The 23,180-nt window shown below is 37.0% G+C and overlaps 1 protein-coding gene across 2 annotated transcripts in view; it reads left to right on the top strand.

Moving 5' to 3' along the window:
* The first annotated feature begins 22,906 nt into the window (after positions 1-22,906).
* LOC132094992 (UDP-glucuronic acid decarboxylase 1) overlaps positions 22,907-23,180 on the top strand; it is a 77,711-nt gene continuing 77,437 nt past the window's right edge. Inside the window, exon 1 of one of the 2 annotated variants that reach the window (XM_059499699.1) lies at positions 22,907-23,046. In XM_059499699.1, the coding sequence (XP_059355682.1) occupies positions 22,959-23,046 (88 nt within the window). In that variant the 5' untranslated portion in view covers positions 22,907-22,958. Of the gene's footprint in view, positions 23,073-23,180 lie in introns of both variants that reach the window. The other variant, XM_059499700.1, reaches the window with a different exon arrangement.

The raw sequence follows: 23,180 nt of genomic DNA on the forward strand, positions 1-23,180 counted from the left end.
CAGCTTTAATGGGGTCATATGATGTAATTTAAATTTTTCCTTTCTCTTTGGAGTGTTACAAGCTCTTGGTGCATAAAGAAGATCTGTAAAGTTGCAAAGACTAAAGTCTCAAATCCAAAGAGATTGTATTTATCAAAGTTAAGACTGCCATGCCCCAAAACGGCTCATTCAAACCCGCCCCCACATGTCTATGTCACTATGTGGGAAGGTTCACGCAAAGAAAGAAGGTGTGGTTTCAGTAACTGCAGTTAGTGTTGAAGCAGCCATGTCATGGAGATGCTGTATCTAGGTGAAAGCAAAAACACTTTATTTGGCCTTCTGAAAGTAGATGCATTTAGGAATCTTTAAGATTACTTTCAACAGAACAGCAAAGCATTTTACGGAGCTTTTTATGAACCTAGATGAGGAGGTAATTCTGACTTTGCTTCTACAATCTGGCGCTTCTGAATCAGCTACAGTAAGTATGTTTTGTTATTAGTTTATGTATTTGCTATTGATTGTTCCAATGTGGAGTTTTGCGCATCGTATGTGTGTGTGTGTTTGTGAGAAAGAGATACAGGGTCACACAGTTGAGGCACTGCAAACACATGCTAGCTTTATCACTGTGTCTGTCACGCCACTCTTTTCTCCTTTCGGGCTTAAACTGAGGTAAAACGAAATACATTATTAACTGTCGTTACAAAGAAGATGCTTGTGATTATGGAAAGCGGCGTTAAATTTCTGACGAGTGCTTGCAGTGTTTGGCCAATTATAATGCACTGGGTAAGTAGGCCAATCAGAGCAGCCTGTGCTTGTCGGAAGGAGGGACTTTGTTGAAAACGACACTTTTGAGAGAGCTGGGGGCTACTGACTGGCAAAAAAAAAGTGTTATTTAAATACTTTAAAAAATAATTTTAATGTTTGCTGATAGTTGTAATTTCAACACTCCCCAAAAGGTGAGAGAATTTCTACACCCGATATGTGCCCTGATAATATCTGTAGTGCTCCTGCTAATATGAAGGATGCGTCTACCTCAATTACTCTGGTGGCAGAACCTGCGGTGCGCGTGCATCAGAGTGAAGAAATCCACACAGCAAGCCCTGATAATGGCGTCTGTGTACAGATCTGGGCTGTTGGAATAAAATAGACTATGATGCGCACAATTATTTTGCGTTACCTTTCACGAAAGGGTTGCATTGAGGAGCGTTTCCTTAAGTTTTTGCACATCACAAGTCATATGGGGGATTCTCTTTGCAGATCTGTGTTGACTGCTTTAAAGGAGATGGGAATAAACTTCGACAATTGCAGAGGGTAGTGTTACGATAATGGCAACAACATTTCCAGCTGTTATAAGGGCTTGCAATTGCGTATCAAAGAGATAAACCCTTTAGTTGAATGGGTGCCGTGCGCTGCCCATATGCTTAATTTGGTAGGGGTAAACAGTGTGAACTGCTGTCTAGAAACAGAAGACTTTTTCTCTTTTGTTCAGACACTTTTTAATTTTTACTCGGGGTTTCCAGCGCGATGGCAGAGTATCACAGCTGGCTTGCAACCAAATGACAACAGTAGGATAGAGACCTTGAAAACACTCTCAGATACAAGGTGGTCAGCACACTCCCAAGCCACTAAAGCTCTCTGTTTAAATTACATGTACATCCAGGAATCTTTGAGAAAGATAGCTGATGACAGTAACCAGCAGTTAACCACTCGCAGTGTTGGGAAGGTTACTTTGTAAATGTAATAGGTTACAGATTACAAGTTACCCTGTTTAAAATGTAATAGTAGTGTAACTTTTTCAATTACTTAATTAAAGTAATGTAACTAATTACTTTTGAGTACTTTTTGATTACTTTTATAAATTTGTGAAAATTAAAGAATAATAAATAAAAGCATATACATCAACTTAAATACATTTATCTAATAAGCATGTGACGTATTCTGTGTACTAAACTCCTGAAACATTGGTGTTTTTTTTAAACTGCTGTCTCTCTGTATATGATGATAGTTTTCTCAAAATAAGTAAAATGCTCATGAAGTGACACAGAGCAGTTCTAGAAATTATGTGTATGTGCTCGTGTACTCCTATATTGAGATGGCAGAGGTTGAAAACACTGCGAGCTTCAGTAGGCCTATGTGTAGAAAATGAAACCATGTCTTTGCCATTAATTTACAGGAGGGGCGGACTGGGGAAAAAAATCAGACTGGAAAATTCAAACTCATACAAACAAATTCATGGACAAAACTATTTTTTATCTATTTTAAATCTTTAATTTTGGGGACATGCAAAATAATTAAAAGTTTTCTCCTTAACTGCACCTTCACTTCCATTTTTCTCTTCAGTCTCTTTATTTTGCCCTGTTATCCATCTCTCTCATGACTTTAATACTCAAGATTGAACAAAACTATACTTTACAATACAATACTCTACAATACTACAATAGCTTTATAGAAAAATCCTAATACTGTACACGAGTCATGTTTTTCCCTTACAAAAATTAACCATGCTTTTATTAGCCTATATAAAAGTAAAATAACCTTGTTTAATTTTTTTTTTTTTTTTTTTTTTTTTTGCAAATGGATTTGTATTTATTTTTAAATAAATACATTTGTAAAATAAGTTTAAATAAATATTTTTGGTTATCACAATAGTAACCATTTTCTCTGGATTTATAGTTAAATATTAAAATGTTAATTTTCGTAAGGGTTGTGGTGTTGTCTGTCGTAGCTCCCCCTAAACCTATAAAAAAAATAGGAATTTTTTTCAGCTAAATTCCTACTGTAACATTACAACAGATAATAATGATGTCCTTTATAGTATTTTGAGTGATGACTGGTGAGCAACGTGCTGCTGCTTGATTAATTAAATAAAAAAACAAAGACAAAAAAGCATCTTTACAGATGAAACTGACCTGAAACCCTGAACAGTATAGTTCTGCTTCTCTGCTTCTCTCTCTCTCTCTCTCTCTCTCTCTCTCTCTCTCTCTCTCTCTCTCTCTCTCTCTCTCTCTCTCTCTCTCTCTCTCTCTCGCATTGATTACTCTGAGTCTGATCCAAACCGTTTGGCGGAGGCGCGGAGAGCACGCGAGTCATAACTAACACTTCATGACTTATTAGAGATTTAATTATCAAATGGCGGATTCGCAAATGATCGCTTTAGTACATTCGGCAGGCAATTATACAATAATGATATTAAATAGTGGGGCAAAATCGGCTGCGAGGTCACCGGGAATTGTCCCGGTTCTCCCGGTGTCCAGTCCGCGCCTGATTTCCACAGACACGCAGAATGTCATATATTGCATTTTTGGGGCTTAATATTCACAGACACTAGTCCATGTCATGTTTTGATTCAAGTGTACTGACCTACTTTTGATTTAGTCATCCAAAATGTGGCATATTCCGTCCGCGTTAGGCATTTCGTTTTTATGACTGGATCTACGAACTAGACTGTATTTCCGCATCCCGGAAATTATTAGGGCGGTATGTCTCAGAATAGTCAGTGCAATTTGGGAAATAAATCAGTTAAAACTGTATGTGGATCTGTGTAAATATTCAAATGTAATCCCCTTTGTAATCGTTAAAAATTTCATAAGTAACTGTAATTTAATTACTCATTTTTTCGTAGTAACTGTAACTAATTACAGTTACAATAATTTTGTAATTAAATTACGTAACGCCGTTACATGTAACTAGTTACTCCCCAACACTGACCACTCGTGATGAACTGTAAAGATACTGGTACTGTAAAGATTTAGCTCAGCTGCCTTTGCCCCTGTTTGTAGGTGTTTTTTTGCAGGTAAAAATACTACATAATGTCTGAAAGAAGAAGAAGAAAAAATAAGTTTCCAGACACCCCTCCATTCATCAAATTTGATATTTTATGTAGCCTAAATCATTATTTTCTTATTTATTATGTTGATTAGGGGTGTTTTATGTTAAGCCCATATCTTTATGTTACTTATTTAACGTTTAAAGCATTTTCAGATGTACATCTTACTACAATGTAGTTGACTCGTGCACATTAACATTAGTCATTGTTCATGAAAAGACAATATTTATTGGGGTCCTATTATGCTCTTTTACAAAGTCTTGATTTTGTTTTGTTTTGGGGTGTGTACTAGAACATGCTCTCATGCTTGGTGGTTAGACAAACGCATTATTTTTCACATAATTTATAACGGCTCCATTAGTTCCGGATTTGTTGAAGGCCCACCTTCCAAAAATGAAATGTGTTGTGATTTCTTGCGAAAACTTGACAATACAGCAGCACTTCTTCCTCTTGTCTGATGGACTCAACCCACGACCTCTTGTCGTTTTGAACACTGGCTGGTTATGTACTTGCTCAAATACTGATTTTGGATCATTTTTAACCCAAAAAGTTACGGACTGCAGCTTTAAATATAATAAGCATGTACATTAAACAGTTAACCAAGAGACAAAAAAATGCAAGTCTTATAATGTGTAAATGTCTTTCCATGCATCAGTGTGTGTGCACATAATTGATTGATCATGTTTGATGCCTGAGGGAAATAAAGTAAAGCTGCACTGTTATATTGTATTGTTTTTTAACAGTTGTGTTTTACATCACGCTAATGGCAACAAAGTTTTGTTTTATAAAAGAAGATGCTTTTGGGGTTGTTTCTTAAAGATACTTAAAAAGGCAGTGGTTTTGATTGTTTTAAATATATAAAGATTTCTATTTTCTTGTTTTTTTGTTTATTTGCACCCCAACGTCCTTCTTCATCATCCTTAATTTCATGTAATTTTAATATTTTCTTCTCTGTCACCAAATAGGCAGCATACTATTGTTTTATCAGTAATGCTGGATATAATTTAGTTGTAATATTAATGGTACAGTAGCTCTAGGCACAATATGTGCTGTTGTCCTCCTCTATCAGTGGTTCATTACATCATTTTCATAGAACCTTCCACCATTTCTAGAATAATTTCAACAATAGCAGGATCTCAAAGCTTGTTGTTTGGTCCATGTACTGTGAAAAAAAAACAGTAGACAGCAGGAAACTGATGTCTCTAAATCTGTTCACATTTTTCATCCTCTCAGGGAGCTTACAAATCGCCAGGGATCAGAATCACAATTCTAAATGCTTAAAGCTGACTGCTGACTAAAGGCTACAAAGATTACTACCAGATGGATATGCTTTCACTTACTTATCCATTCAGCATTTTGCATAGCTGTCAGTGTAAAAAGGGATTGAGGATGAACCTCACGTCATTTGTCTTAGTGATAGTGGTTGTTTTTTATTGCAATATTGTTAGAGACTTTAAATTAAATATTCCTCTGTAAGTAGAAGAATGTGATTTTTTTGCCCCTCTAGCCGTTTCTGTTCTCTTTACAAAATGCATGTTTATGTTAATTGTTGCTGTCCCAATATTTAAACATGGGAACAACAGTCAGAGAAAATTACTAAGCACTGAATTAAATGCACTAGACTGTCATAGTTCAAAGGATACAAGTTACAGAAAGAACATGTGAACATACAGATATCCAAAGCCAGCTATGAGATTAAACAAATGAAAATTTTATTAATTTGGTTTCATGATTTACTACCAAAACAGAAGGTACTGTTACTCTTTCCAACTTCAAGCAACAAGTTGCTCGCCACGTAGCAGGGGCTGTATACTGTGGTGAGGAAGATGGGTCCGGTGACGTATGAGCTTAACCACCCGGAAAAGAGGAAGACCCAACAGACCTATCACATCAACCTGCTGAAGGAGTGCAAGGAGGGAAACAATAAGCCTCAAAGACATGGTTTTGATGGTGAGAAAAGTAGAGGAAGAGGAAGACGAGCCTAGCCAAGATATGCAACCGCAGAGAGATGCTGCAATGGTGATGCTTGATCACCTGGGCAAGCCACAATGTGTATAACTGCAAGATCTCCTCCATCAGTTCCCGTCACTGTTGTGGCCAAGGCCTGGACGGACCGAGCTCATCCAACACACCATACACCTCACTAATCAGAATCCCTCAAGACAGCAACCATACAGAATGCCAGAATGATTACTAGCTCTCCTAAAGGCAGAAATTGAGACATTGAAAGAGTTGGGTGTCATTGAACCCAACATTAGTAAGTGGAGCAGCCCATTAGTCATTGTACCAAAAAAACGATCGATCACTGCATGTCTGTGTTGACTTTCATAAGGTGAATTCCCAGTCAAAGTTCGATACCTACCCTATGCCAAGGATTGACCTGTTGGAACGGATAGGGCAGGCCTGGTACATCAAGACACTGAACCTGTGAAAGGGGTACTGGCAGGTGCCCCTTGATCCGAACTCCAAGCCTCTCACTGCCTTCAGAACACCAGCTGGATTATACCATTTCACCGTTCTACCCTTTGGTCTGCATGGGGCACCTGCCACCTTCCAATGGCTAATGGACCAGGTACTCCAGGGCTGTGAAGAGTGGGCGGCAGCCTACCTGGATGAGTAGTCATCTACAGTCATAACTGGAAGGATCACCTAAGCCATCTATGACAGACCTTGGAGAGAATCCATACAGCGGGCCTGTCCTTGAATGTGGCTAAATGTGACTGGGCAAAACGAGAAACAAACTACCTGGGGTACCAATTGGGCAATGGTGAACTACGGCCACAGGCATGTAAGGTACAAGCAATCCGGGACAGTCCGAGATCTAGGACGAAGAAGGAAGTCCGTTACTTCTTGGGTCTTGTGGGCTGGTACCACCGGTTCATCCCGGTTTTTGCCTCAATCGCAGTACCTCTGACAGACTTACTACAAAGCAGGAAAGAACCTATTGAAATGGACAGAGGCCTGCGAAAAAGCATTCAACTTCCTAAGAGGGAAAATGTCCTCCACACCAGTGCTGCAGAGTCCGGACTTCAACCGGCGGTTCCTGGTACAGGTGGATGCCTCTGACAAAGGGATTGGAGCAGTGCTGGCCCAAGAGGCTCTGGGGCAGAGAGGCCTGTGGTGTTTTTGAGCAGGAAGCTATTGCCCAGTGAGACCAGGTACTAAACGATTGAAAAGGTGTGCCTTGCAATAAAGTGGGCCCTAAAAGCTCTACGATATTACCTCCTGGGGGGGGAGTTTGACCTGGAGACTAACCATTGGGCACTAACCTGGTTACACTCTATGAAAGACCACAACGCTCGAGTGACTCGATGGTACTTGGCTCTCCAGCCTTTCAGATTCCAAATCTGTCATTGCTCTGGGAGAAAGAACCTTGTGGCCAACTACCTGTCCAGGTTCCCGGACAGTGCGCGGCTCAAAGACGGCTTTTTCAACACTGCAAGTGGCAGGTTACTAGTCGCTGCGCTGGCGAACTAGAGGAATCGGGGGGTGGTCGTTTTTGACTTCATCGGCTGGCATCGCGCCAGCGTGGCAGTTTAAGGACTCGGTGAAACCATGTTTGTTTGTGTTGTGGGGTACCCGAATATTTCGGTCTGTAAAGAGAAACAGATTGGTGACAACTAATATATGGTGGTTTTATATTATGGTTGCAAATGAATGGTGATTTGTTTTAATACATTACCAGGTGAAGTTTTGTATAAATTTTAAAGTGGATGATTAAATAATAACTGGTGTAACTTACCTTTTAGTGGTTGTGCCTGAAAATGGGTGGAGTCTGGTCTTTAAATCTTGGCGCCAGACTTCAAACGGGCCTTGTTAACCAAGTCGAGCAAACATGCTACTGAAGTGCCTCGAGCTAAAAAAAACCTTTGTGTATTGGTAGATGCAAGTGGAAAATCTGTATATATTTATTATATCGTTGTTTGGTTTATTTTGGTATTATGTTTTTATATATATTGGTTTGGACTGAGCACTTGTGAATATCTACACTGCTGGGCTGTTGGATTATCACCAACTGTATGGATGTAAACACCAAGTTACAATAAAAATAAAAAAATGTTGAGTCATCTCTTTTGTTTTTGTTTTTGGACATTAACACGCCCCGCAGTAGACTGAGGAGACCCATTCTTGGCCTATCAAAGTCTGCTGCATCACAAGTGCATAAAGATATGCTTTTTATAACCAGTGTTGCAAGGTCATCTTTAGACTGCAGTTACAAGAAAACTTGAGCCCTTACCATAAAGTTGTGATTCTATCATTAGCAGTTGCTGCATGGTTCATTAACAAAGTGTTGTCCTCAAAGGCCTACAGCAGATGGGTTTTGGACTAAACAGTGATTAATGTCCTTAAATGAGTGTTAATGGATCACTAAGAAATCCTATCCCTGTGGTATATGATTAGAGAGCTTGCCTTCATTCTACTGCAATGTATTATCTATTTCAAGCCTATATAGTCTGTATGTTCATGATTAAAAGTAAAGTGTTCCAAAAAGAGTTAAAAGCTAATAAAATAAAAGTCAGACACTATTACAGCTATTTTAAAGCACTTAGTACACTGATATTTTTTCAATTCAACACAATTTTGGAAACCCATGACTTGCCAGTACATCATATTCAACTGCATATTTATATGTTTATTGCAAGCATGCTATTATATTATAATTACATAGACAGTAACACACAAGGGCTACAGAGGAGATCATAGGTTGATTTTGTTTGAGCAGCGATATAGGTCAGCCTTGTCCAGGTACATTATACTGACAGTTTCCTGTGACTTTAAACTTCTCATCAATGCATGATACATGGGGTGTGCAAATTAGATTCCTGTAGTGGTGTAAAGAAATCCCATCTTGTTTTGACTTAATAATTCATTACATTTTTTTCTAGGCACTCAAAGCGCTTTACATTGTCAGGGGTATCTCCTCATCCACCACCAGTGTGCAGCATCCACCTGGATGATGCGCCGGCAACCATATTGCGCCAGAACACCCACCACACACCAGCTTACTGGTGGAGAGGAGACAGAGTGATGAAGCCAATCAGCAGATATGGGGATTGTTAGGAGGTCATGTGGGACTTGTCCCACAGTCTAGCAAAGCATTTGAAAATACTGGAATACTGTCTATCAAAAACAGAGATATTAAAACTGTTTAAAAAGGAATTAACCAGCCACCTGAAATGAAGCAATTCAACTGAACATAAAGGGTGTTTGGAACCAAATGACTCATCATTAATAAGCACTGCCTTTGAAATTAATATTTGACATCTAGTGAACCTTATTCAAATATCTCCTAACCTTTCGTGCAAAAGATTCACTTCATCCATATCTAATTTTAATTAATGTCATATTTCCCTGCAATTTATTTCCTGGAATTTCCTATTTTTTTAGCTTGAACTTGAATCACATCCATGGCAGTTTATAAAAATGAAGTCTTTCTTTAACAGGCATGTATCTAAGCTGCAACGGAAGCCTCTAATGTCCCTCAAACACTGTCTAAAGGAAAAGATTTCTTCCTTTCTTTTTCATATCACAGAATTTCATAGCATTCTCCTGAGCTGATTTCATATGAAGCTGCAGATGAAAGTATTTTTGTAACTTTCTTTGTGTGAGAACTTTAGCAAATTGCACAAAAAAATCTTGTAAATGGTTTGCTTTAACTGTTGAAGAGTGATGAGGTTTTTTTTTTTTTGGTATTTCTATACAAAGCAAGTTATGGCTGCTCTGTGCCTCTGTATCACCCGTGCAGTGTTCATTTGGCATCTGAGAATCTAAAATATTTAGTTGAACGATAACCCATATCCATGACCAATGCTTATAGTAAAGAAAATGATGAATAAAAGAAGGATGAATTCTCCATGAATCCTTGCAAGTCAAGTGACAAATTGTTTAACAACAAAAAATGAACTAGTGAATTTGAATAGGCCTACAGCCAAACAAAGCAGCACAAAATAACCTACTTAATTAATCCATTTAATTCTTCATAGTTCTTGCATTGTTGACAATTATGTAACTTCTGAAAGAAATTGCTGATGGCAGTGTAAAATCTTTTCTTGCACGTCATCTGAAGTGACCTTTTTCCTGCCCTGCCATATTAAATTCCTTTTTGGACATTTCACTGACACTACAATTTCTAATGTAGTGGTGTATCTTACACGGAGCAACAGAAACATTGAACCTGAGGCGCAAAAAATTTAATAAATAAAAAATAAAACATTCAGATTCTGGTAACCCTGTAAAAAAAAATGTTAGATATAAATGAATCAGCTTTCATAAAAAGTTAAAAAGTTAATGAACATGTATATGATTTTAATGTGAAACTACAGACTTTCTAATGCAAAACAGTTCCTTCCGTTCAGAATGCATTCTCACAACAGTTTGCCTCCTATGCAATCTAAAATCAACACATCATATCTACTTCTCAATTTCATCACTCATAATGATTTTGTGTTGCTTCAGGGAAATGTGGTGCATGTAGAGTGTTGTAAATTTGATTTATAGGTTTGCGAAAGAACCAAGCATTAACAGAAACATGAGTTTCAGATATAATTCTCTGCACTGTTAACCCTTGCTGTATTTTCTAGGGTAAATAACTGTAAAATAGCCAGTGTTTTGCTGTATCTTCTGGGAACAGTATCTTACTGTAATATGAGGTGCATCTTTAAGAATTTATGCAGCTCAAATAATAAATTAAAGTAAATTACTCTATGTAGCCATTACAGGTACCAACTGTAACATTAATCAGTAAATTACTGTCCTCCGAAACTACTCAAGTGCATTACGTCACATTATATTGCGAAATGTACACATATTCAGGCAGAAACCAAGGATTTATGCATTAACACACACATACGCACACACTGACTGCCTTATGTGACATAGAAAAACTTATTGATGAACTTACACAAGATCTTTTAACTTTGTACAATGAGGGTCAGTTAAAGTCTGACAAAACCAGAAAACACTTCTTCAAACAAAAGTTTAACTTTGTTGAGCCAAATCAGATATACCTGGGCACTGACACAGCTGGTAAAGAACGCTTTTGTCAGTATGTGCCAGTTAAAGAAACCCTTGCATCTCTGTTTAGGCAAACATCAGTGTGGGAACAGTACAACAAGTCAAAATGTATATACATAATTAAATAAAACTATTAAAGTAAACCTTTTTAAAGGGAACATTGCTAAGTTTTTGCTGAGTAATCTTTTTTAATGTTGTTTTCAAGGAAACTTCCACCAAGATGTCAATAGAGACTGAGCAAACCCTACCACCAAGGCTCATCATGCTTGCTAAGCATAAAATATATAGTAAACAACCTATATGTTCCTTTGCCGTTTTTATGGTGGCTTTTCATTTTTCAGGAAATAAACTTCTAAGTCAATGGTCAGCATTGAGGGGAAAGTGACACATTGCATTGAAGAGAAGCTGGATTTTGCTGGAGCACTTTTTTTGCTTTTATGTTTTTAATATTGAGTACCAAGAGTCAGCCAGTGCCACACTTGAGCTAATTCAAAGGTAAGTGTTAAAAATCATTATGTCCAATTATGGTTTTATTTAAAGAATAGCTAGTCCAAAGACACACGGGAACAAATACTCTTTTGAAACTTTTTTGCCAATATGTATTTGTTGTTGTACTTGGTTCTCATAATACAGCTTGATTTTTTTTTTTTTTTTTTTTTACTAACTGATAAAATTCTAAAATTTATGTTTTCTGATTTGAGGATTAGGTTCTTTGTGAGGATTAATCCTGATGGGACAAAGTGTCCTGCAAATTCTGGAACTAGCCTCACAGTTAAAAGAAAGGTTCAAAATGTGAATCCACATGTCCATACATTTTTGCAGGGCGTTACCGAATTTGAATGGAAAACATTATTTATATTTGGTTATAATTTTATTGTAAATATTGATTTCTTTAATTTGGTTTTTTATATTGAAAATATGTTTGATGAATTAAGTTACTAAAATACACTGGCGTTGTTGTTTTTTTTTTTTTTTTTTTTTATACTTTATTTTTATTCTTTTTCCTTTTGAAAATACACAACAACAAAAACAAAACAGCCATAACAACATACAAACACAACTAAACAAAACGGAACAATCGTTTGGTCACTCATACATTCTTACATAAAACAAAATTGGTGAAAGTGTATTATGTCATACATTGGTCAATAAACATGTCATGAAGTTGTAAACACAATCCATTTTTCCCAATACTGCAAATACTTATCCATCTGTAGGTTTAAAGCGAAAGTCATCCTCTCCATACTTTGGACACTGGTAATAATGTCCAGCCATTCAGCCTTTGTTGGGGGTTCAAATTGTAGCCACTTTCGTGTTACAGCTTTCTTGCTGGCTGCTAATAATATCTTTATAAGGTACTTGTCTTTCCTCATCAATTGAGCTGCTAAATTGCCCAGGTAAATTGTAGAAAATGAGCAGTCAATTCCATCACCGAAAATAGAATGTATTACTTGTATTACCTCCTGCCAATATGACTGAATGGCTGGGCAGCTCCAGAATACATGAAAATGGTCTGCCAGCTGTTCCCCACATTTCCTCCAACATAGACCACTTCCCTTCTCGCGAGACTGAATAGATTTTAACTTGGGGGTAACAAAGTATCTAATAAGATTCCGCCAACAAAACTCTCTCCACATACCCGAGCTGGTAGAAGTCGCCTGTACAGAACAAATATTCAGCCAATCTTCCTCTGAAATAACTAGACCAGATTCTTTTTCCCATTTTAATCTAACCTTATTTGTTGATTGTTTCTTTATGGATTGGATGGCTAGGTATAGTTTTGAGATAAGTTTATTATTATCTTTATTTTTATACATGTCAGTAAATAGATCAATTAAATTAGTGTCATGTTTCTCCATGAATCGTATCTCTTTATTAAAATAAGTTCTAGTTTGTAAATACCTAAAAAAATCAAGTTTTCCCAAACCATATTTACCAGAAATCTCCTGAAAGCTATCTAATTCTCCCTTTGATGAGATTGAACTAAAAGAGGTGATGCCAAGCCTATACCAGAGCTGAAACCTCCCATCGGCCCTTGCTGGTTTAAAGTCGGGGTCGAAAGCTATCCATCTTAATAGTCTAGATTGTCTTTCAAGTAACGGCGATTTGCATTCTTTAAACCAGATTCTAAAAGGAACCTTAGTCCACTGATTTAAACTTTTAGAATGCTGTTCATATAAAGGTTTGCTACCCAGCACCGATTGCAATGGAACAGTCAGCTGCGAGATCTCCAAGTCCTTCCACTTTGCTGTATACTCTGGGTTACAGCAGCATGCTAAGGGTTTTAGCTGGGCTGCTTTGAAATAATCTGATAGACACGGCAGTGATCTACCCCCTTTCTCTTTCGGTAGCTGCAGTGTTTTAAATTGAATTCTTGGCCTCCTACCCCCCCATACGAATCTTGAAGTCCATTTATCCCACTCATTAAATTGTTTTAAAGGAACTTCAACTGGTAAGGATTGGAAGAGGTATAAGAGTCGGGGGAGCATGTTCATTTTTACTGAATCTATTCTGTTATGCATCTCTAGGGGCAGTTGGGACCACCTATCTATATCTGATCTAATGTTCTTACTTATAGGACCATAGTTGCTATCAAACAATTTAGAAATATCCTTTGTTATTATAATCCCCAGGTACTTAATACTTGGTGAATTCCAATTAAATTTAAATCTACCCAGTATGTCATTCTGAGGGGTGTAGTTATAACTTAAGATTTGTGTTTTTTGAACATTTAATTTATATCCCGAGTAAGTACCAAACTTTTTTAAGACAGACATCAACCTAGGAATACTAACCTCTGGTGCAGTAACAAACAACAAAACATCGTCTGCGTACAGACAAATCTTTTGTTCGAAACCTTGAACCGTAATACCTTTTATCTCCTGTTCGTCTCTAACTGATTGTGCTATGGGCTCAATGAATAAAGCGAAAAGGGCGGGGCTGAGAGGGCATCCCTGGCGGCAGCCTCTTTCCAGGTTAATACTCTGAGTGAGATGCCCGTTGATCCTTATTCTAGCCTTTGGTGATAAGTACAACATTTTGATGCATCTAATAAACTCATCTTTAAAACCGAATCTACTCAATGCCAAATACAGGTACTCCCAGCGAACCGAATCAAATGCCTTCTCGGCGTCTAAACTAAGTACTACTGCTCTGATGTTTCCTTTAGTGACATGATCAAGTACATGCAGCACCCGCCTTATATTATCTTGTGTCTGTCTGTCACGTACGAATCCTGTCTGGTCTGAATCCACTAATTCTGGTATTATATCTTCCAGTCTTTTAGCTAATATCGACGCATATAATTTATAATCCACATTTAATACAGAAATTGGCCGAAATGCGCTACACTCCTTTTGTCTTTACCCTCTTTAGGAATAACTGAAATTATTGCCTCACTCCATGTTTTTGGTGGTTCACCCCCTTTTAGTGTATAGTTAAAACAATCAAAAAGTATAGGGACTAATTGATCTTTTAAAGCCTTATACCACTCGGATGGAAAGCCATCTGTTCCCGGCGCTTTATTAACTTTTAATCTAGAAATTGCTTTCCCTATTTCTTCCTTTGTGATCTCTGCCATTAGGGCTTTATTTTGTACTTCACCTATAGAGGGTAAGTCAAGTGATTCTAAAAATAAATGCATTTCCTGTGAGCTAGTTGTATTTGGTTCCTTGTATAGATTTTTATAGTAATTTTCAAAAATATTGTGAATATCTTCTTGCTTATGACAATTGTTTTTGGTTTTGGGATCCCTAATTTCATATATAGTATTATCAGCCTGTTGCTTCCTTAACCTCCATGCCAACAGCTTCAAAGCCTTAGGGCCATTTTCATAATATCTCTGTTTAATGAATTTAGCCTTTTTCTCTAATTCTTCCTCATATAATTTATTTATTTCCTTTTTAACATTGTTTATTTGATTAAATATATGTATTTTTTTCTTCTCAACATGTTCTCTCTCTAAGAGGCTCAGATTTTCTTGTAGTTCAAGCAGCCTTCTACTTCTTTTCTTTTTTCTATACGATGTGAGAGCTATGAGTTTTCCTCTGATCACTGATTTTAAGGCGTCCCACAGGACACTAGGTGATACTTCCCCGTTATCGTTGTTATCCATATAATCCACCAGTTCTTTTTGGACGTATTCCTTACATGTACTGTCATTCAAAATGCTTGTATTAAGTCGCCACAACATATCCTTCTTTTTATTATCTAAATGCAGGGTCAAGTAGACAGCGGAGTGGTCAGAGATATCTCTGACTCCTATCTTGCAATCTATAATTCTGTGTCTGTCTGATTGAAAAATAAAAAAATAATCAATTCTTGAATAAACATCTTGACTTGCAGAGTAGAATGTGAATTGTTTGTCTGTTGGGTGGAGATCCCTCCACACATCAATCAGTCCCATCTCCATCAAAAGTTTTTTCGTTATACTAGCTCTAGAAGTTAACCTCTTTAGTGCATTAGAAGAATCGAGTTTAGGCTGTATTTGGGTGTTCCAGTCTCCTCCACATATTAAAACCCCAGAGGATTCAGAAGCAATTAACTGAAAAATTTCCTTAATACAGGAATTGTCCTGCTCAGGGGCTATGTATACATTAACTAGTGTAACTTCTTTCTGATCTAGAAATCCCTTAACTAAAACATACCGTCCCTCTTTATCAGTAAATTCAGAAACCACTTGAAATTTTACACTATTAGAGATTAGTATTGCTACCCCTCTTCTTTTCCCTTTCTTATAGGATGAGTAAAATACATTCTTAAACCCTAGTTTTTTTAATTTTTCGTGCTCTGCATTGTTGAAATGAGTCTCCTGCCAAAATATGATATGTAACTTTTCCTTTTTCATCTTTGCAATAGCCTTGCTTCTCTTAATTGGGTTGTGTAAACCATTTACGTTTAGGGTTATCACCCTATATTCCTGACACTGCATTTAAACCACAGCAAGACACTGTTTGTAAACCACATTATTGGTGACCAAACCTGAACTATATTAGAACTATATAACAAAATGAGAACATCACAAAAACAAAAAATAAACCAGCAAATCAAAAAACATAGGTAGACCTCCATTGTGAAGTATTAACACTTCGTGATGTGGGGGGAATAGTCCAGCAGCTAACCACCAGAGCCCCCCTTCAGTGCAATCTATAGTACACTCAAGGATGTACTGTGCACTTAGAAAAGTCAAAAACATAAGTACCCGTACTTGTCGGTCAACTATTCTCATTAAAGGCTAAGGTTGATTCTGAACAGTTAAATTGTATATTTAAACTCCAACAGAGCTGAGGGATCAGCAATAGATTCAATAGGGAAAATATTATGAATAAAAAATAAAAGACTTGTGGGGATGTGAAGAACAACTTAAAAGAGCATAGGAAACTTATCCTAGTCTTTACTCCCACATTGAGGGCATAAAACCTTGTCCCTTGGTGCTAATGTCATTAATGCATTAGTGTCCATAACCATACAACCGCTTGATGTTTTTTGCTCATATTATGCAGTCACTTAACGATCTGTTGTCACCCGAATCCAACGTTACCTTAATGGCTTTAACGATAGATCTATCTTGGCCGGTGAAAACTCTGTAGCTTCTCCTTGATCCAATCCTGGCGGGACTGCCGATTTGCCATGTTCGCGCTCGTTGATCGTTGCCAGACGACCTTCTGTGCTTTTTCCGCAGCCTCAGCGGTTTTCTCCCACTCAATCGGGAATCCCCTCTTCTTCAGATCCTCTGCTGCTTCCGATGCATTTCCATAAGTAACTGGCCCACTCTCAAAAAAGACTCGCAGTTTCGCTGGCGGCGGTGTTTGAAAACGTATTCCTTTTTCTCGGAGAACCCTCCTAATCTGTGTATACGCCTTCCTTTTTGCTAGCGTTTCTGCAGGATAGTCATGATCGAAGTAAATCCTCCTGTCGCTGTGGTATATCTCCTTTTTCTTCCACGCAGAACGTAGAACCATCTCTTTAATTTTAAACTGCTGGAAGTACACAATCACCGATCTGGCTTGCGCCTCTCTGGGCGGTCTGGGGCCGAGTGCTCTGTGGCATCGTTGGATACCAAGGTCAACGTCAGCAAGGGGTTCCAGCTCTTTTCTAATAAAGTTCTCTATGAACTGGAATATGTTGTTTCCCTCGGTTCCCTCCGGGATCCCGTAAATGCGAACATTGTTACGCCTTGAGCGTGCTTCCAAGTCCATTAGCTTTAACTGCAAACTGTCCTGAGCTTGTAGTGACTGGCTCAGTGCCTCTCTAAAGTCCACGGACCACTCTTCAGTTTCGGCTATCCGAGCCTCGGCCTCACTCACTCTGTCAGTAGTGGTTTTTAGATCGGTTGCGACCTCGTTAAGCTTCTGATGGATTTCCTCTCGAATGTCCGCTAGCTCCTTTTTCAAGTCGTCTCTGATTCTATCTCGAAAGTTACTCAGTTCAGTCTTCATCTCCGTTGACATCATCTTTATATCTGTGCGGATGGCGGCGAAATTAACTTCCATATCCACCGCTGTTGATTTGGCATTTTGTCCACGTGCGCCATCACTCTCTCCTTGTTCCTCGACCATGACACCCTCCGTCGTTATTTTTCCACCCTTCTCCGCCTTCCCAACTGCTTTCCTTTGCCTTTCCTGTGCTTTTCCCCTTCCATCACTGATTATTAAAAAATTAAGTCTTACAAATATTCAAATTGGGGAATAAACTCCGACCGAGCGGGAGTGCGGGATTATGCGGCCATACGCTTCGGATTACCACCGGAAGGCCGACTGGCGTTGTTGTTTATTTATTTTACTTTTGTCATGATATTGATAAGGAAATAAGAATGCTTGTATTTTGTTTATAATTTTATACTGTGGTTGTTATTTAGCCAATTTAATGTGGTTCTTTTTGTGTTTTTTTTATTTATTTATTTTCTTTTTCATTTTAGTATGTGTTCTGATTTGTTTAATTTTGTGATATATTACATGTTATGTATTTGTTTTTCCCAAATTAATAAAATATATTTGTATGAACATTTTATATGCAATCTCTTTTAAATAAATAAATAAAATAAAAATATTGTCATTCTGGTGTTACACAAATATTATATACAGTAAATTTATATGCAGTATTATACTGAGTGATTTCGTGTCATTACAGTAAATAACTGACAACACTCCTGCCAGTTATTCACTGTAATTCTTTATTTACAGTATATAACTGGCAACACTGTTAGTCACTGTAATGGTTCAGTTTCAGTAAAATACTAGCAGCACTGTTGCCAGTTAGTCACGTTATTCATTACAGCAACTAGCTGGCAACAGTGTTGCCAGTATTTTACTGTTAAAAAACCTGGTAAGGTCTAACAGTGTGTGAAATTTACAGATTTCAGTGGCATGTACAGTACAAATACCAGTATTGATGCACATATTGACTCACACCCAAAGGAAACAAAATAACAGATAAGGTTGGACAGGTGTGAGTTTGACATACGACTGAAAGATATTAGAATCAGAATAAATCAAATATAACATTTTATTTGTCAGGCAAAAAATTATGTGTAAAATCAGTGTAAAAAGAGGACAGTTTTGTTGTTGATGTGGATACATGCTGCCATTTCAAATACTGCCATTGTTTGAAATCTGTTATGCAAAGTAGATGTTGTATTTTCAAATGTTGTTTACTGTTGAAATCTGCTTTTGTGAGTAATTTTAGGTTTTAGACAGGCTATTATTTAGCTTTTCTGAAACATTCACCTGTAAGAGTTTCATGACGGATATATTTTATAAATGTCCCCTGAAAAAAAAAGTCTTTAAGCATTTCAGTTCATTCTTCTTGAAAGTCTTTTAGTCACACAGAAGTTCTGCTGAGTTGCTTTTCGCTGTGGATTTAAAGGACTGAATCACAATCATGTCAGAAACAGCTCTGCTTGACTCCCTCCTTCACTATGAGCGAGTGTGTGTGTTTGTGAGAGTGTAGTTAACAGTGTATGCTTTCTATAAGCTGTGTGGGTGCCTTTCTCGGCCATTAGACAGAACAACATTTTCTAACACTGGAAGTGTATTATCTTCAATTCCAATGGTTTCTGCCTGTCATTCTATTGCTTTTAGGTGAATTGCTTGGCTTGATGTCATGCTTATTTGCTCTGTTCATACTTTGTGGATAGGATTTTTTACGTCAATCCTGTGGTCAATGATTTGTCACTAACCTATTCTCCAGAAATTGTGCATGCTGCTTCAATATATTATTACAGCCACTACAACAAATTAAACTACAGCAGAATTAAATGGACTTGACCACTGCATATAAATAAACATGCTATCCACCCATATAAATGTTTTTTGTTTTTTTTGTGCTGTGAATATTTTGTGTGTGTGTGTGTGTGTGTGTGTGTGTGTGTGTGTGTGTGTGTGTGTGTGTGTGTGTGTGTGTGTGTGTGCTTTATAGGTCACCCCAAAAATTTAAATTTGCTGAAAATGTATTCACCCTCAGGGTATCCAAGATGTAGATGAGTTTGTTTCTCCATCGGAAGATATTTGGAGAAATTTGGCATTACATTGCTTGCTCAACAATGGCTCCTCTGCAGTGAATGGGTGCCTTCACAATGAGAGCCCAAACAGCTGTTAAGATCATCACAATAATCCACAAGTAATCCATATGGCTCCAGTCCATCAGTTAACATATTGTGAAGCAAAAAGCTGTGTGTTTGTAAGAAACAAATCCATCATTAAGTCTTTTTAACTAAACTTATGATTCTGCCAAAAGATGAGTCTATAAATATAATCCATAATGATGCCTCCTCCAGTGAAAAGTCAAAAGTTTTAGTCTCAAATGTTTTGCACCTTGATCTTTTCTTATGTTTTTACAGATTCAGACGAAGCTACTTTTTCTTGACAGGAGATTTTAGCCAGAAGCAAATGTTTAAACTGGAGTGGACTTTAGAGTCATGAATCCTTGTGGATTATTGTGATGTTTTTATCTGCTCATTCTGACAACATATCCTGTCTTCATTTTTTTTTTTGTCTCATTAAGTATCATGTTTAATGTAATAATATGTAAAATTATATAAGTAAAATGACTCATAAACAGCAATTCGGCAGCAAGATGATATATACATAATGCAAAACAGGTGTTTAGATGTATGTTTTGCTATTAAATCAGAAGGAATAATTCAGGGAATATTCCTCAGAGACATACAAACACGTCCAAAAGGAGCACGAGTATGCATAAATAAATAAGTGACACTATCAACCCATCAGAAATCATAAACACCCCAGCTGTGGAAAACGGCATACGACATCAGAGGGAGCTGATGCTAGTGCATTAGTGAAAAATATATCAGCATAGAAGTTACATATCACTAGGATATCTGATGTTCAAAGGATTTCCAGCAGTTAGAGGAGCTGTGTTTAATTAATTTAATATGATTATAACACAAATGTGCTTAACGAAACTAAGATTAACCAGTGCACAAATGAATTTCATCCTTGATAAGCTCATAGACTTAATTAGTCACACTGTGTGCCCATGGATTTCTGAGAATACAGCATAACATGGTTATTTATAACTTGATTTAATGCAAATCTGTCATTTTACTGACTTAAATTCAGTTTTCAGAACCTGTTCAACTATGAATTTTCAGCCGGTCTTCATATTTAATTATCTAATACTTTCACGAATGAGAATTAAAATCTATTTGTGAAAAAATATATTTATAAAGTAGTCAGTTTTAAAAGTCTGCCATCCATTTTTTATCAGTATCTTTTTGTTAATTTTTATTTATTTATTATTTATTCATATCTTTTTTTTTTTTTTTCAAATCAAAAATATATTTAAGTAAATGTCAGTACAGAATTCATTCCTGACAATGTTCTAGCTCTGGTGGGTAGTGCTATGATCTACCTTGTCTAAAGAAAAAAAAAAAGGATATCCAAAATGATATTTCTAGCTGTTATTGCAACAAAGCATAAAGCCTTAGGGGCAAAGGTGTAGAGTGAATCATTGTCCTGAGAAACTGTAAAGGATAGGATAAGGTGAGAGTTAGTGCTACTCACAGTCAGGATGCTGATTTATTGATTTCAAAATGTCAAAAACTAAGATTGGTAATATTGAGCTTGGAGAGCTTAAACTCTGTTCTGCACATGTGAAAAATAATCCCTTCAGATCCTCTGTAGTAGTTGTTATCAAAATTTCTGACATTTAAATATTAAAACATGCGCACAAATACGTACACATTCATGAGAGAGATTTCAGGTCACTTGACATACACTGAATCTTCTCTATGTGCAAAATTAGCAGTCACATCAGACACAGAAATGTTTGCCAACCTGAAGCACAACATGGTGTTGTGGAAACCTGACGTGAAATAACCTTATAATCCATAAAATTGATGAACAGTTTGTGTATCCTCAAGTATTGCCATTAACTAAGCAATTTTTAAAGCTCATCAGAGGAAGTCAACTGTCTGTCTTTATAACCTCCTAACTTGCCAACATTTCCATAAATAATTTATATGTAGACAAGGCATCCACATGATAATCGCTTTTTTTGTAGACAGAGACAGATAAATACAATCTTTAGATCTTCTGTATGCTCTTCATATATGTATGTATGTATTTACAACACTCTGCAAATATCTGAATATTAATGGTTGCCTCTGAGCATTGGATGTTCTCAGCTGGTTGATTGTGACCCTGAAATCAGCTCCATGTCTGCTCTGATATTGTTCATAAACAGCAAAAAAAAAAAAAAGAGGCAATTTCTAAAGTCAAAGGCAAATAAAGGAGGTGTGTACATTTTACCTACCACTTGGAAATATTAATAATACTAATTAATTTTTAGGGTTTGTATATAATAATTGTGCATATTGCTTGGTCTGTACTTTTCATGGTAAATTCAATGCCTGTTTGTATTTATTACAAAATAATAATAAGAAGAATATATATATATATAAAAAAAAAAAAAAATATATATATATATATATATATATATATATATATATATATATATATATATATATATATATATATATATATATATATATATATATATATATATATATATATATATATATATATATATATATAATGCACAATAGACATTTTTGGCACATGATCTTAAAGCTATGTCCTGCAACAGAAGTTGCCATTTGAAAACTACAACACATTGTGTAATGAATTAGTCTACCTTAATATGGGAAATATGTTGCAAAATAAGAATGCTTTATCGAAGGAAATCATTACGCTGTTTTATGCTCTTAGGGCTGTCCAAAGGCCAATAAATAGTCAAATGAACCAGAGAGGTATGAGTCAACGTGGAAAATCACTGCACTTTAACGTTGCAGGCTCCTCACGTTATTCATGAATGGGCGACTGTTAGAATGGTGAATAATTCTGTGTTTGATTACTCTCCTCTGTCAACGCACAAGAAAATACATCGATAAAGCCTTTGCCTTTTTAAATTCACATATACCATATATTAAGATATAAAAATTCTTACACGAGCTCGTCAGATAGTTCGCTTCTATTTTAGCAGAAAACAAAAGAGCTTTAATTTCTTGCTATCAGGGCAGGATGCTTAATCCATAACAGAAAGCATCGCTTATGCTATCCTGCTCCGACTCCGAGTAGCGTTAAATGCTGTGGAGCCGCTTTATTTCTCTGTCGCGGAACTCTTGATTAATAACATTGGATCATCGATCAACCGCGATCCTTGGACTAGACAGAGGTTTCAAACAGACACCCGTGATACTGCGTCAAGTTAGTTAGCATATCTAGCTAAAGACGCTAACGCTACATGGCTGACTGACAAACAAACCAAACAAAATGCCGTTTTACTTTATTTAACCGAAGATCTGGATTCAACCGGATGCTTGCTGAACACAAAAACGCTGGACTATCTAAACTGTCAGATATTGTTTTGACGCAGAAATAGTTTTGATAAGAAGTTAGCCTGGTTAGCTTTGGGCAGATTCACATACAGCAGCTGTTTATTCTGAAACTGTCGTATTTCAGCTTATAATTCAGTTGTCGTGTATGTTTGGATACTAGTGCAGTGTTGTATCAGTTGGAGCAGGCTACAGCAGTCATCATTTAGGCTGTGTGAGTGTGTGATAGATGCGAGTGAGATGCAGTGGTGTTGAGGAAGAGCTCAATGCCGTGTGTGCTGGAGGATGAAGCGGATGAGCTGGATGATCACAGTCATTAACAGAAGAATGATGAAGATCCTCATCTCCCTCGCGCTCATTACCTACATCGCCTGTGAGTATATGACACTGACACATTCTCTCTCCTCCAAAACAAAAGTACTGTCAGTAGTCTAGTGCTGCTTGTGGTATCAGATGATAAAACCATGGTGCCCCACTGTATGTGTTTACCATGGTGTTTACATGTCA

The sequence above is a fragment of the Carassius carassius genome, chromosome 19, assembly GCF_963082965.1.
Source record: "Carassius carassius chromosome 19, fCarCar2.1, whole genome shotgun sequence".
In the NCBI taxonomy this organism is placed as follows: Eukaryota; Metazoa; Chordata; class Actinopteri; order Cypriniformes; family Cyprinidae; genus Carassius; species Carassius carassius.